The 15,921-nt window shown below is 48.2% G+C and overlaps 1 protein-coding gene across 1 annotated transcript in view; it reads left to right on the forward strand.

The window, feature by feature from the left end:
• The window catches only part of LOC137299700 (uncharacterized), a 63,349-nt gene that overhangs the window by 39,903 nt on the left and 7,525 nt on the right, over positions 1–15,921 (forward strand). Inside the window, exon 9 of the mRNA XM_067968640.1 lies at positions 13,766–13,911. Within this exon, the coding sequence (XP_067824741.1) occupies positions 13,766–13,911 (146 nt within the window). The remainder of the gene's footprint in view (positions 1–13,765; positions 13,912–15,921) is intronic.

Raw genomic sequence — 15,921 nt, forward strand, 5'->3', positions numbered from 1 at the left:
CTTCTCCTTCCGTGTACACCAAGGTTCCCAGTCCCTCATCTCGCTGTCATGCTCCCCATTTGATGATCTCACTGAGTCAGATCTGAATAAGAGAACAGTTCATTCAGCCCATTGCACCTGAGCCTTTACTTTCCCACAACTCCATGTTTGAATCCCTCCAATCAGGTCCCTGCCCCTACCACAGCACTGAAACGGCCCTTATCAAGGTCACAAATGACATCCTGTGTGACTGTGACCGCGGTAAACTCTCCCTCCTCATCCTTCTCCACCTGTCTACAGCCATTGACATGGTCAACCACACCATCCTCCTCCAATGCCTCTCCTCCGTCGTCCAGCTCAGTGGGAGTGCCGTTGTTCGGTTCTACTCTCACCTCTCCGGCCCCGATCCTGATCACAGGACCTGCTCCACAGTTCCACGACTGAGAGGCCGTTAGTGCTCGGATGTCGTATTTCAGTCTCTGCTCCATTAGGCTTCTAAAGAAGATACTTAAGTACCTCGGAGAGACGATCTGGCTCCTTCAGGTCTGTGCAAGCAGGTTGAACAGCCCCTGGTTGTACATTAACGTTCAGTGACCAGTCGCACCGTCCCCTACTCTAACTCACTCTTTCCCAGAACCCCAAAACGATGGAACTCCTCCCCTACATCTTCCAATTCAGCCTCAATTCTGAACAGTCAGTGTCCACCCTCAAATTATTGAGTCACCGACACTAGTTTTCAGATATATTAAGGTGTCAGCTTTGTCTCAGTGGGCAGCACTCTCACCTCTGAGTCAGAGGGTCTTAGGTACAAGTCACACTCCTGAGACTTGAGCCCATAATCCAGGCTGACCTCCCAGTGCAGTACTGAGGGAGTGCTGCATTGTCTTTCAGATGAGATGTTAAACCGAGGCCCTTTCTGTTCCCTCAGCTGCACATGAACAATCCCACGGCCACTATTTTGAAGAAGAGTAGGGGAGTTCTCTCCGGTGTCCTGGGCCAATATTTACCCCTCAACCAATGTCACTAAGAAAAGATGATCTGGTCATTTATTTAATTGGTGTTTGTGGGATCTTGCTGTGCACAATTTGGCTGCCATGTTTCATTGGCTGTAAAGCACTTTGGGACATCCTGAGGTCGTGAAAGGTGCTGTATAAATTCAAGTTCTTTCTGTATCTCCTCCGACAATCTACTCACTTTTAAAACTCAAGCTTGGCGTCACTTAACCCTTTACTCCCTGATTTAAGTTGCTTCCTCTCCTACTCTTTTCAGGTAACTGCTCTCCTGCAGTTTGCACCCTGCCCTCAGGTCCCTCAATTAAAAATAATCACACCAACACATTGGGATCTGTGTCGTCATTAATTATCCAGCTTTAAGTATCACATGCAACACTTTGGGGCTTAGTTTTAGAAAGCTTCTTGTTCTATTTATTCTCTTCTAGTCATTTTCTCCTGCGACTGGGGGAGGCGGTGAATCAGTTCCAGATTAAATGCCCTCCTTTCCTTTAATTGAAGTTTGTCAATTTCCTTCTTAATGTTGAACAGTCAATACCCTGCGGCGAAGGGTTCAAATCTCAGGGGTCACAGCTTAACAATGACGGCGTTAAGAAGAAAGACAGACTTGCATTTATTCAGGGCCTTTCATAATCTCAGGACGTCCCAAAGCACTTTACAGCCAATGAAATACTTTTGAAATGTAGTCACTGTTGTAACGTGGGAAACAGGGCAGCCAATTTGCGCACAGCAAGATCCCACAAACAGCAATGTGATAATGACCAGATAATCTGATTTAGTGATGTTGGTTGAGGGATAAATATTGGTAAGAAGGGGAGTCTTGAGTGACCCTTGCTCACAAAGGCTAGTAGAAATGTGGAACTCTGTCCCCCCCAAAAGGCTGTGGATGTTGAGGGTCACATGGAGCTTTCAAGACTGAGGTCGATAGATTTTTGTTCGGTACGGCTATCGAGGGATTGAGCTGCAAATCAGCTTTGATTTCATTGAATGGTGGAGCAGGCTCGAGGGGCTGAATGGCCTCCTCCTGTTCCCATTGTGTTCAGGGAAAACATTTCATCCAAAGGGGAATCGAGTTTATTAAAGGGAAATAAGGTACCAGGGAAGGACATTTGAAACTGACAGAGTAAATAGGCTCAAAAGACAATTAGAGAGAAGGGAAGGGGGGATTGAGGTACATGGGGAGAAGGTGGGATTGAGGTATATGGGGAGAAGGTGGGATTGAGGTATATGGGGAGAAGGTGGGATTGAGGTACATGGGGAGAAGGTGGGATTGAGGTACATGGGGAGAAGGTGGGATTGAGGGATATGGGGAGAAGGTGGGATTGAGGGATATGGGGAGAAGGTGGGTAGGAGGGATTGAGGGATATGGGGAGAAGGTGGGTAGGTGGGATTGAGGGATATGGGGAGAAGGTGGGGAGGTGGGATTGAGGGATATGGAGAGAAGGTGGGTAGGTGGGATTGAGGGATATGGGGAGAAGGTGGGTAGGTGGGATTGAGGGATATTGGGAGAAGGTGGGTAGGTGGGATTGAGGGATATGGGGAGAAGGTGGGATTGAGGTACATGGGGAGAAGGTGGGATTGAGGTACATGGGGAGAAGGTGGGATTGAGGTACATGGGGAGAAGGTGGGATTGAGGTACATGGGGAGAAGGTGGGATTGAGGTACATGGGGAGAAGGTGGGATTGAGGGATATGGGGAGAAGGTGGGATTGAGGGATATGGGGAGAAGGTGGGTAGGTGGGATTGAGGGATATGGGGAGAAGGTGGGTAGGTGGGATTGAGGGATATGGGGAGAAGGTGGGTAGGTGGGATTGAGGGATATGGGGAGAAGGTGGGTAGGTGGGATTGAGGGATATGGGGAGAAGGTGGGTAGGTGGGATTGAGGTACATGGGGAGAAGGTGGGTAGGTGGGATTGAGGTATATGGGGAGCAGGCGGCTATGGGTTGACGGGTGGTATTTGATTAAAATCCCAGGAAGAGCCAGTGTTGCTGTGACACACAATTCGAAACCGAGTTAAACAACTCAGTGAGCTGTGCTCATGCTGTGTCTCTGAGCGACAGTCACTCACAGGGCTGACCAGAGTTCACACTCCAATAAATAACAACAACAATGTTGTGAAATAAAAGCTTTAAGGCTCCCCACAATGGCTGACTTTGATTAATGTCCCAGTTGGGAGAGTCCCAGGTTCATTTCCTGCTTTGTGTTAAGTCAGCTGATCTCAGTGTGGTCGACGGTGGCTGGTGTTGTTGAGTGAAGAAACAGAACGGGCCAGGATTCCTGCTCCTGATCGCCCTCCAGTGACGCTCTGTGGAAAGTGTATGTGTGCGCAGGATTGCACATGGCTGTGATGCACCATGTGGTCGAATAGTCTGCTGCCGCGCACTGTCTACTTTTGCTCACGATTAAAGGCTGCAATTGGCTGTGGTACCGGGAGGTAGTCCACATTGTGGAACAGAGCCCCAGAGTGAAGGACGACGTGCAGCCACCACTCAATATAAAAATTCTCATCCTTGTTTTCAAATCCCTCCGTGGCCTCGCCCCTCCCTATCTCTGTAACCTCCTCCAGCCCTACAACCCTCCGAGATTTCGGCGCTCCTCCAATTCTGGCCTCTTGCGCATCCCCAATTCTCTTCGCTCCACCACTGGCGGCCGTGCCTTCAGCTGCCTCGGCCCTAAGCTCTGGAATTCCCTCCCTTAACCTCTCCACCTCTCTCTCCTTTAAGACACTCCTTAAAACCTACCTCTTTGACCTGTCCTGATATCTGCTTATGTGGCTTAATGTCAAATTTTGTTTGATAATCGGTACTGTGAAGCATCTTGGGACAATTTACTACGTTAAAGGCGCTATATAAATGCAAGTTGTTTTAATTAAAAACTGCACCTCGTTGATCAGTTAATACAGCAGTCGGTGATTGGCGGGGTTGGTGAGGGGAGCAGGAGTGACGGGGTTAACAGCAGGTGAGCACACACTGAGCTGCGGCAGGAGTGTCTGTCGCTTTGAGTTAATGAGCGGCAGGTAGAGTAATCCCCTCCCCTACTCTCACAGCTCGTGATCGAGCTCACGGAAAACAGGCCGTTTACAGAACTCTCTGAGACGGAGGTCAGCTCGACCTTCTGCACAGCGGCCGTCTGATCACTGCCATCAGCCCGTCAATCACTATCAGCAGCCCAACGCGCCACAAGAACAAGATAAAATCAGCCAGCTTTCAATGATAATGAATTTGCTGACCAATTTGTTTTCTCCCTCTCTCTCTCTCTTTCTTGCTCACGCTCTCTTTCTCTCTCGTTTTTCTTTCTTTCCCTCCTGAGGGAGTGACTCACGCTGGGGTACGTGCTCACTAACACCGGCGAGGACTCCAAGCCCATCTCCCAAATAACCATTCGCGTCTTAAGTCCGGACAGTGAGTGCCGACATGCTATTTGACCATGGGGTGCATCGTGGCTGAACCAATTCTGGCCTCACCCAATGCTCGCGCGCACTTTCCAGCAGGGGTGGTCGGATAGTGATCAGGACCAGGATCTCTGGCGGATATAACTCCTCCACCACCCTCCCCCCTCTTGCTAACCCAAGGGCACTGAGACCAATTGCGGTACTCTTAGTACTGCCCCCCTCCCCCCCCCCCCCCCCTACTGAGACCGACGAACTCAGCACAGACCAGATATAAAACCTGGGACGTTCCTCGTCTGTATACCGTAGTGCAACATCATGGGATGCACGTACGTACTGACCCACAGAGACAACAACTCAACAATAGAATTGATTAACGGTGGACTCGGCTGCTACTTGCAGCTTATTGTGTGATACAGACCATTCAGTCCTTGTGCTGTCTTATTATGCCATTTATAGTTATTCACTAATATTTTTTTCATTAAGGAACCAAGGCAAAGACCCACATTGTAGGATTCCACCAAGTTGGAAAGAATAAAAGGGAAAACATTATTAATCAGGAATTAGTGATTAAATAATGAGTGACTTGAGCCATATTCCAGGCTGACACTCCTGAGGGAGCACTGCACTGTCAGAGGTGCTGTCTTTTACGATGAGACGTTAAACCACTCAGGCGGATGTAAAAGATCCCATGGCATTATTTCAAAGAAGATCAGGGGAGTTCTCCCCAATGTCCTGGGCCAGTATTTATCCCTCAACCAACATCTAAAACAGATTGTCTGGTTACTCATCTCATTGCTGTTTGTGGGATCTTGCTGTGTGCAAATTGGCTGCCGTGTTTCTGACATTACAACAGTGAGCACACTATTTAAAAAGTACTGTATTTCATTGTCTGTAAAGCGCTTTGGGACGTCCTGAGGTCGTGAAAGGCGCTATAGAAATGCAAATTCTTTCTGTCTTTCTTAAATAATTCTGAGTGTGAGACAGACAGATGAAGGAGAGTTCATAGAAAAATATCTGCCCCAGGAAACTGGAATGACCTTGTGGATCCAGTAGAGCCCATGAAAGATGGCAGTAACACTTCCTCAAGATCCAAGATGTCTCCCTACATCACCTGCTCATTCTATCAGTGCTCTGTCAGCCTATCTCTGTAACCTCTCCAGCCCTACAACCCTCCGGGATCTCTGCGCTCCTCCAATTCTGGCCTCTTGCGCATCCCCGATTTTCTTCACCGCACCATTGGCGGCCGTGCCTTCAGCTGCCGAGGCCCTAAGCTCTGGAATTCCCTCCCTGAATCGCTCCGCCTCTCTACCTCTCTCACTTCCTTTAAGACGCTCCTTAAAACCTACCACTTTGACCAAGCTTTTGGTCACCTGTCCTAATATCTCCTTATGTGGCTCAAGGTCACATTTTTTTTGACACTCGCTTCGGGACGTTTTTACTACGTTAAATGCAAGTTGTTGTTGTTTCACGTAATGTTGTTTGCTTGGCTCGATTAGTAGCACTCTCAACTCTGGGTCGGAAGGTCGTGGGTTCAAGTCCCACTCTAGAGACCTCAGCCCATAATCTAGGCTGACACTCCCAGTGCTGAGGGAGTGCTGCACTGTCAAAGGCGCCGACCTGCGGATGAGACTTTAAACTGAAGGTCCCTCTGCTTGTTCCAGTGGTTCAAAGTGGTATTAAAGATCCTGTGGCATTATTGGAAGAAGAGCAGGGGGTTCTCCTGAGGTCCTAGAATCATAGAATGGTTACAACACAGAAGGAGGCCATTTGGCCCATCGAGCCTGAGTTGGCTGTCTACAAGAGCAATCCAGCTAGTCCCACTCCCCACTCTTTCCCCATGGCCCTGCAAATTTTTCTCCTTCAGGTACCTATCTAATTCCTTTTTGAAAGCCACAATTGAATCTGCTTCCACCACCCTTTCAGGCAGTGACTTCCAGATCCTAACCACTCACTGCATAAAAAAAGTTTCTCCTCATGTCGCCTTTGGTTCTTTTGCCAATCACCTTAAACCTGTGTCCTCTGGTTCTTGACCCTTCCATCAGTAGAAACAGTTTCTCTCTATCTACTCTGTCTAAACCCTTCATGATTTTGAACACCTCTATCAAATCTCCTCGCAACCGTCTCTGCTCTAAGGAGAACAACCCCAGCTTTTCCAGTCTATCCACGTAACTAAAGTCCCTCATCCCTGGAATCGTTCTAGTAAATCTTTTCTGCACCGTCTCAAAGGCCTTCACTTCTTTCCTAAAGTGGGGTAACCAGGACTGGACACAATAATCCAGTTGTGGCCGAACCAGTGTTTTATAAAGGTTCATCATGACTTCCATACTTTTGTACTCTATGCCTCTATTTATAAATTGTAAACAATTTTACAACACCAAGTTATAGTCCAGCAATTTTATTTTAAATTCACAAGCTTTCGGAGGCTTCCTCCTTCCTCAGGTAAATGTTCAGGAGCTCCTCGAAGCCTACGCATTTATACATATAGAACAATACATGGTGTTTACAGAATGCCCCTGCAACTGCCCGTTGCCAAGGCAATCACCGTGTTCAGACAGAGAGGTGTCACCTGCAGAACCCCCGAATACACATTCAACAAAAAAACAAACAGGAAAAAAAACAGAGAGAGGCAGAAACATCCGGAAGGCAGAGAAAGCCAGCAAATGACCCATTATATTAAAAACAGATAACATTTGTTCGCTGGTGGGGTAACGTGTAGCGTGACATGAACCCAAGATCCCGGTTGAGGCCGTCCTCATGGGTGCGGAACTTGGCTATCAATTTCTGCTCGACGATTTTGCGTTGTCGTGTGTCTCGAAGGCTGCCTTGGAGTACGCTTACCCGAAGGTCGGTGGATGAATGTCCATGACTGCTGAAGTGTTCCCCGACTGGGAGGGAACCCTCCTGTTTGGCGATTGTTGCGCGGTGTCCGTTCATCCGTTGTCGCAGCGTCTGCATGGTCTCGCCAATGTACCATGCTCTGGGGCATCCTTTCCTGCAACGTATGAGGTAGACAACGTTGGCCGAGTCACAGGAGTATGAACCATGCACCTGGTGGGTGGTGTCCTCTCGTGTGATAGTGGTATCTGTGTCGATGATCTGGCATGTCTTGCAGAGGTTCCACCCTAACCACGTCAAAGAGGCCATCCCCTATGGACAGGCCCTGCGAATACACAGGGTCTGCTCAGACGAGGAGGAACGCGATGGACACCTACAGACGCTGAAAGACGCCCTAGTAAGAACGGGATATGACGCTCGACTCATCGATCGACAGTTCCGACGGGCCACAGCAAAAAATCGCATAGACCTCCTCAGGAGACTAACACGGGACGCAACCAACAGAGTACCCTTTGTCGTCCAGTACTTCCCCGGAGCGGAGAAACTACGCCATGTTCTCCGCAGCCTTCAACATGTCATCAATGAGGACAAACACCTCGCTATGGCCATCCCCACACCTCCACTACTCGCCTTTAAACAGCCACCCAACCTCAAACAGACCATCGTTCGCAGCAAATTACCTAGCTTTCAAGAGAACAGCGTCCACGACACCACACAACCCTGCCACGGTAACCTCTGCAAGACATGTCAGATCATCGACACAGATACCACCATCACACGAGAGGACACCACCCACCAGGTGCATGGTTCATACTCCTGTGACTCGGCCAACGTTGTCTACCTCATACGTTGCAGGAAAGGATGCCCCAGAGCATGGTACATTGGCGAGACCATGCAGACGCTGCGACAACGGATGAACGGACACCGCGCAACAATCGCCAAACAGGAGGGTTCCCTCCCTGTCGGGGAACACTTCAGCAGTCATGGACATTCATCCACCGACCTTCGGGTAAGCGTACTCCAAGGCGGCCTTCGAGACACACGACAACGCAAAATCGTCGAGCAGAAATTGATAGCCAAGTTCCGCACCCATGAGGACGGCCTCAACCGGGATCTTGGGTTCATGTCACGCTACACGTTACCCCACCAGCGAACAAATGTTATCTGTTTTTAATATAATGGGTCATTTGCTGGCTTTCTCTGCCTTCCGGATGTTTCTGCCTCTCTCTGTTTTTTTTCCTGTTTGTTTTTTTGTTGAATGTGTATTCGGGGGTTCTGCAGGTGACACCTCTCTGTCTGAACACGGTGATTGCCTTGGCAACGGGCAGTTGCAGGGGCATTCTGTAAACACCATGTATTGTTCGAAATGTATAAATGCGTAGGCTTCGAGGAGCTCCTGAACATTTACCTGAGGAAGGAGGAAGCCTCCGAAAGCTTGTGAATTTAAAATAAAATTGCTGGACTATAACTTGGTGTTGTAAAATTGTTTACAATTGTCAACCCCAGTCCATCACCGGCATCTCCACATCTATTTATAAAGCCCAGGATCCCGTATGCCTTCTTAACCGCTTTCTCAACCTGTCCTGCCACCTTCAAAGACCTGTGTACATATACCCCCAGATCTCTCTGTTCATGAACCCCTTTAGAGTTGTGCCCTCTAGTTTATATTGCCTCTCCTCGATCTTCCTACCAAAATGTATCACCTCACACTTCCCAGCTTTAAATTTAATCTGCCACGTGTCCGTTCATTCCATCAGTCCGTTCGTTCCCCTCTTGGGAATGTACACGAACCATTCCTTCTTTAAAGGCCGCCCATTGTTCGATTACAGTTTTGCCTGCCAATCTTTAATTCCAGTTTACCCGGGCCAGACCTGTTCTCAACCCAATCAAATTGGCCCTCCTCTAATTTAGTCCATCACTCTCCTTCTCACTGTTTCCTACACCTACAAGTTTTGTGTCATCTACAAATTTTGAAATTATGCCCTTTACACCCAAGTCCAGGTCATTAATATATATCAAGAAAAGCAGTGGTCCCAGCACCGACCCCTGGGGAACACCCACTGTACACCTCCCTCCAGTCCGAAAAACAACCGTTCACCACTACTCTCTGTTTCCTGTCACTTAGTCAATTTTGTATCCATGCTGCCACTGCCCTCATCAAACCTCTCTGTTACCTCTTCAAAAAAACTCAATCAGGTTAGTCAAACACGATTTGCCTTTAACAAATCCGTGCTAGCTTTCCTTTATTAATCCCACTTGTCCAAGTGACTATAAATTTGTCCGGTTTATTGTTTCTAAAAGTTTCCCCACCACCGAGGTTAAACTGACTGGCCTGTAGTTGCTGGGTTTATCCTTACACCCTTTTTTGAACAAGGATGTAACATTTGCAATTCTCCAGTCCTCTGGCAGCACCCCTGTATCTACAGATGTTTGGAAGATTACGGCCAGTACCTCCGCAATTTCCACCTTTACTTCCCTCAGCAACCTAGGATGCATCCCATCCGGACCAGGTGAATTATCTACTTTAAGTACAGCCAGCCTTTCTAGTACCTCTTCTTTATCAATTTTTATCCCGTACAGTACCTCAACTACCTCTTCTTTTACTGTGAATTTGGCAGCATCTTCTTCCTTGGTAAAGACAGATGCAAAGTACTCATTAAGTACCTCGACCATGCCCTCTGCCTCCATGCATATATCCCCCTTTTGGTCCCTAAACAGCCCCACCCCTCCTCTTACTACCCGTTTACTGTTTATTTGCCTGTAGAAGACTTTTGGATTCCCTTTTATGTTGGCCCCCAGTCTATTCTCATACTCTCTCTTTGCCCCTCTTATTTCCTTTTTCACTTCCCCTCTGAACTTTCTGTATTCAGTCTGGTTCTCACTTGTGTTATTAACCTGACATCTGTCATTCACCCCTTTTTTCTGCTTCATTTTACTCTCTAGCTCTTTCATCATCCAGGGAGCTCTGGCTTTAGTTGTCCTCCCTTTCCCCCTCTTCGGAATGTACCTAGACTGTACCCAAACCATCTCCTCTTTACAGACCACCCATTGTTCGATTACAGTTTTGCCTGCCAATCTTTGATTCCAGTTTACCCGGGCCAGATCCTTTCTCAAACCACTGAAATTGGCCCTCCTCCAATTTAGTATTTTTACTCTAGATTGCTCTGGATGTCCTGACCAAATTCCTCCCTCAGCCAACACCCACAAAAACAGATGAACTGATCACTCATTCAAAGTAATTCATTGTTGTGAAATTTATTGAGATGTTCCTGAGAGATGTGATAAAATACTGTATAAATGCAACTGTCTCCAGATTAATTCTTGGTCTGAATTATAGAACGTTCCGGAATAGAAATAGGCCATTCAGCCCATCACGTCTGTGCTGTTGTTCTTCTTCATGAGCCACCCTGTTCAATCCCACTCCTGCTCACTCCCCGTACCCTTTAATATCCCACCCAGTCTAATCCCAGTCTCTCCCTCACTCCTCGTACTCTTTAATATCCCACCCAGTCTAATCCCATTCCCCTGCTCACTCCCCATACCCTTTAATATCCCCCCAGTCTAATCCCATTCCCCTGCTCACTCCCCATACCCTTTAATATCCCACCCAGTCTAATCCCACTCTCTTGCTCACTCCCCGTACCCTTTAATATCCCACCCAGTCTAATCCCATTCCCCTGCTCACTCCCCATACCCTTTAATATCCCCCCAGTCTAATACCACTTTCCCCCTCACTCCACATACCCTTTAATATCCCACCCAGTCTAATCCCATTCCCCCGCTCACTCCCCATACCCTTTAATATCCCACCTAGTCTAATCCCACTCTCCCACTCACTCCCCGTACCCTTTAATATCCCCCCAGTCTAATCCCACTTTCCCACTCACTCCACATACCCTTTAATATCCCCCCAGTCTAATCCCACTCTCCCACTCACTCCCCGTACCCTTTAATATCCCCCCAGAGTAATCCCACTTTCCCACTCACTCCACATACCCTTTAATATCCCACCCAGTCTAATCCCATTCCCCTGCTCACTCCCCATACCCTTTAATATCCCCCCAGTCTAATCCCACTCTCCCCCTCACTCCCCATACCCTTTAATATCCCCCCAGTCTAATCCCACTCTCCCACTCACTCCCCGTACCCTTTAATATCCCACCTAGTCTAATCCCACTCTCCCCCTCACTCCCCATACCCTTTAATATCCCCCCAGTCTAATCCCACTCTCCCACTCACTCCACATACCCTTTAATATCCCACCCAGTCTAATCCCACTCTCCCACTCACTCCCCGTACCCTTTAATATCCCACCCAGTCTAATCCCACTCTCCCACTCACTCCCCGTACCCTTTAATATCCCACCCAGTCTAATCCCACTCTCCCACTCACTCCCCGTACCCTTTAATATCCCACCCAGTCTAATCCCACTCTCCCACTCACTCCCCGTACCCTTTAATATCCCCCCAGTCTAATCCCACTCTCCCACTCACTCCACATACCCTTTAATATCCCCCCAGTCTAATCCCATTCCCCTGCTCACTCCCCGTACCCTTTAATATCCCCCCAGTCTAATCCCATTCCCCTGCTCACTCCCCGTACCCTTTAATATCCCCCCAGTCTAATCCCATTCCCCTGCTCACTCCCCGTACCCTTTAATATCCCCCCAGTCTAATCCCACTCTCCTGCTCACTCCCCGTACCCTTTAATATCCCCCCAGTCTAATCCCATTCCCCTGCTCACTCCCCGTACCCTTTAATATCCCCCCAGTCTAATCCCATTCCCCTGCTCACTCCCCGTACCCTTTAATATCCCCCCAGTCTAATCCCACTCTCCTGCTCACTCCCCGTACCCTTTAATATCCCCCCAGTCTAATCCCATTCCCCTGCTCACTCCCCGTACCCTTTAATATCCCCCCAGTCTAATCCCATTCCCCTGCTCACTCCCCGTACCCTTTAATATCCCCCCAGTCTAATCCCATTCCCCTGCTCACTCCCCGTACCCTTTAATATCCCCCCAGTCTAATCCCACTTTCCCACTCACTCCACATACCCTTTAATATCCCCCCAGTCTAATCCCACTCTCCCACTCACTCCCCGTACCCTTTAATATCCCCCCAGAGTAATCCCACTTTCCCACTCACTCCACATACCCTTTAATATCCCACCCAGTCTAATCCCATTCCCCTGCTCACTCCCCATACCCTTTAATATCCCCCCAGTCTAATCCCACTCTCCCACTCACTCCACATACCCTTTAATATCCCACCCAGTCTAATCCCACTCTCCCCCTCACTCCCCATACCCTTTAATATCCCCCCAGTCTAATCCCACTCTCCCACTCACTCCCCGAAACCTTTAATATCCCACCTAGTCTAATCCCACTCTCCCCCTCACTCCCCATACCCTTTAATATCCCCCCAGTCTAATCCCACTCTCCCACTCACTCCACATACCCTTTAATATCCCACCCAGTCTAATCCCACTCTCCCACTCACTCCCCGTACCCTTTAATATCCCACCCAGTCTAATCCCACTCTCCCACTCACTCCCCGTACCCTTTAATATCCCACCCAGTCTAATCCCACTCTCCCACTCACTCCCCGTACCCTTTAATATCCCACCCAGTCTAATCCCACTCTCCCACTCACTCCCCGTACCCTTTAATATCCCCCCAGTCTAATCCCACTCACTCCACATACCCTTTAATATCCCCCCAGTCTAATCCCATTCCCCTGCTCACTCCCCGTACCCTTTAATATCCCCCCAGTCTAATCCCATTCCCCTGCTCACTCCCCGTACCCTTTAATATCCCCCCAGTCTAATCCCATTCCCCTGCTCACTCCCCATACCCTTTAATATCCCCCCAGTCTAATCCCACTCTCCTGCTCACTCCCCGTACCCTTTAATATCCCCCCAGTCTAATCCCATTCCCCTGCTCACTCCCCGTACCCTTTAATATCCCCCCAGTCTAATCCCATTCCCCTGCTCACTCCCCGTACCCTTTAATATCCCCCCAGTCTAATCCCACTCTCCTGCTCACTCCCCGTACCCTTTAATATCCCACCCAGTCTAATCCCATTCCCCTGCTCACTCCCCGTACCCTTTAATATCCCCCCAGTCTAATCCCATTCCCCTGCTCACTCCCCGTACCCTTTAATATCCCACCCAGTCTAATCCCATTCCCCTGCTCACTCCCCGTACCCTTTAATATCCCACCCAGTCTAATCCCATTCCCCTGCTCACTCCCCGTACCCTTTAATATCCCCCCAGTCTAATCCCATTCCCCTGCTCACTCCCCGTACCCTTTAATATCCCACCCAGTCTAATCCCATTCCCCTGCTCACTCCCCGTACCCTTTAATATCCCACCCAGTCTAATCCCACTCTCCCACCCATTCTGCTGCCTCTCTTCAGCCTTTCTCAGTCCTCCTCACAATTCACCACGATCAAAAAACCAGTCGGACAATACTGAAGGGGCCATGATGGAAAATCAAATGGAGAGAAGTGGGAAACGAGTCACTCACACCTTGAACATTTCTGGTCTTTCAGGTGAAGACTGTTCCAGGAGGAGAAAACGATGAAATGGAAACAATTCAGTACTCTGATAAACCAGCCAATGGCATCAGTTTAATGAAAGCCGCTGAGTATGACTCGAGACCGACCACGTACGATTTGGACAATCGCACAGACAATCAGTAAGTGGCAAATGAGACCAAATAACAGCTTTAATAATCGCAGCATCATAGAATCTTACAGCAGAGAAGGAGGCCATTCGGCCCATCGTGCCTGTGCCGGCTCTTTGAAAAAGCTATCCAATTAGTCCCACTCCCCTGCTCTTTCCCCAGAGCCCTGCAAATTTTTCCTTTTCAAGTATTTATCCAATTCCCTTTTGAAAGTTATTATTGAATCTGCTTCCACCGCCCTTTCAGGCAGCACATTCCAGATCAGAACAACTCACTGCATAAAAAAATTCTCCTCATCTCCAGTCCGGTTCTTTAGCCAATAAGCACATAAATCATGCAGACAGGACTGTGAGGATGAAGACTTTGCATATTTTGCGATAATATATATGGGCGATAATTTTAATCTGACCCCGCCCGGCGGGAAACTGATGGGATCAGATTGGGACCCCCGTTTTATACCCGGCCGATTTTACTCTCCTACAGAAAGAGTAGATAGGGAGAAACTCTATCAAAAGCCTTCATGGTTTTGAACACCTCTATTAAATTATTAAACGGGTGTTTTTGTGACTGGAAGGCTGTTTCCAGTGGGGTTCCACGAGGTCCCTTGCTTTTTGTGGTATATATTATTAATGATTTAGACTTAAATGTGGGGGGCATGATTAAGAAATTTGCAGATGATATAAAAATTGGCCGTGTGGTTGATAGTGAGGAGGAAAGCTGTGGACTGCAGGAAGATATCAATGGACTGGTCAGGTGGGCAAAAAAGTGGCAAATGGAATTCAATCCAGAGAAGTGTGAGGTAATGCATTTGGGGAGGGCAAACAAGGCAAGGGAATACACAATAAATGGGAGGATACTGACAAGTGTAGAGGAAGAGAAGAACCTTGGAGTGCATGTCCACAGATCCCTGAAGGTGGCAGGACAGGTAGATAAGGTGGTTAAAAAGGCATACGGGATACTTTCCTTTATTAGCCAAGGCATAGACTATAAGAGCAGGGAGGTTATGCTAGAACTGTATAAAACACAACTTAGGCCACAGCTTGAGTACTGTGTACAGTTCTGGTCACCACATTACAGGAAAGATGTGATTGCACTAGTGAGGGTACAGAGGAGATTTATGAGGATGTTGCCGGGACTGGAGAATTTTAGCTATGAGGAAAGATGGAATAGGCTGGAGTTGTTTACTTTGGAACAGAGGAGGCTGAGGGGAGATTTAATTGAGGTGCATAAAATTATGAGGGGCCTAGATAGAGTGGATAGGGAGGACCTATTTCCCTTAGCAGAGGGGTCAGTGACCAGAGGGCATGGATTTAAAGTAATTGGTAGAAGGATTAGAGGGGAGCTGAGGAAAAAAAAATTCACCCAGAGGGCGGTGGGGGTCTGGAACTCACTGCCTGAGAGGGTGGTAGAGGCAGAAACCCTCATCGCATTTTGAAAGTACTTGGATGTGCACTTGAAGTGCCGTAACCTACAGGGCTACGGACCAAGTGCTGAGAAGTGGGATTAGGCTGGGTAGCTCTTTTTCGACCAGCACAGACATGATGGGCCGAATGGCCTCCTGTGCTGTAAATTTTTCTATGTTTCTAAATCTCCCTTTAACCTTCCCTGCTATAAGGAGAAAAATCCCAGTTTCTCCAGTCTCTCCACATAACTGAAGTCCCTCATCCCTGGTACCATTCTAGTAAATCTCCTCTGCACTCTCTCTAAGGCCATCACATCCTTCCTAAAGTGCGGTGCCCTGAATTGACGACAATACTCCAGCTGGGGCCCAACTATTGATTTATAAAATTTTACTGTAACTTCCTTCCTTTAGTACTCTGTGCCTCTATTAATAAAGCCCAGGACCCCATATGCTTTTTTAACAGCCTTCTCAACTTGTCCTGCCACCTTCAAAGATTTGTGTACATACACCCCCTGGTCTCTCTGTTCCTGCACTCCCTTTAAAATTGTACCATTTAGTTTATATTGCCTCTCCTCATTCTTCCTTCCAAAATGCATCACTTCACACTTCTCTGCATTAAA

Source organism: Heptranchias perlo, chromosome 29 (genome assembly GCF_035084215.1).
Source record: "Heptranchias perlo isolate sHepPer1 chromosome 29, sHepPer1.hap1, whole genome shotgun sequence".
Taxonomy (NCBI): Eukaryota; Metazoa; Chordata; class Chondrichthyes; order Hexanchiformes; family Hexanchidae; genus Heptranchias; species Heptranchias perlo.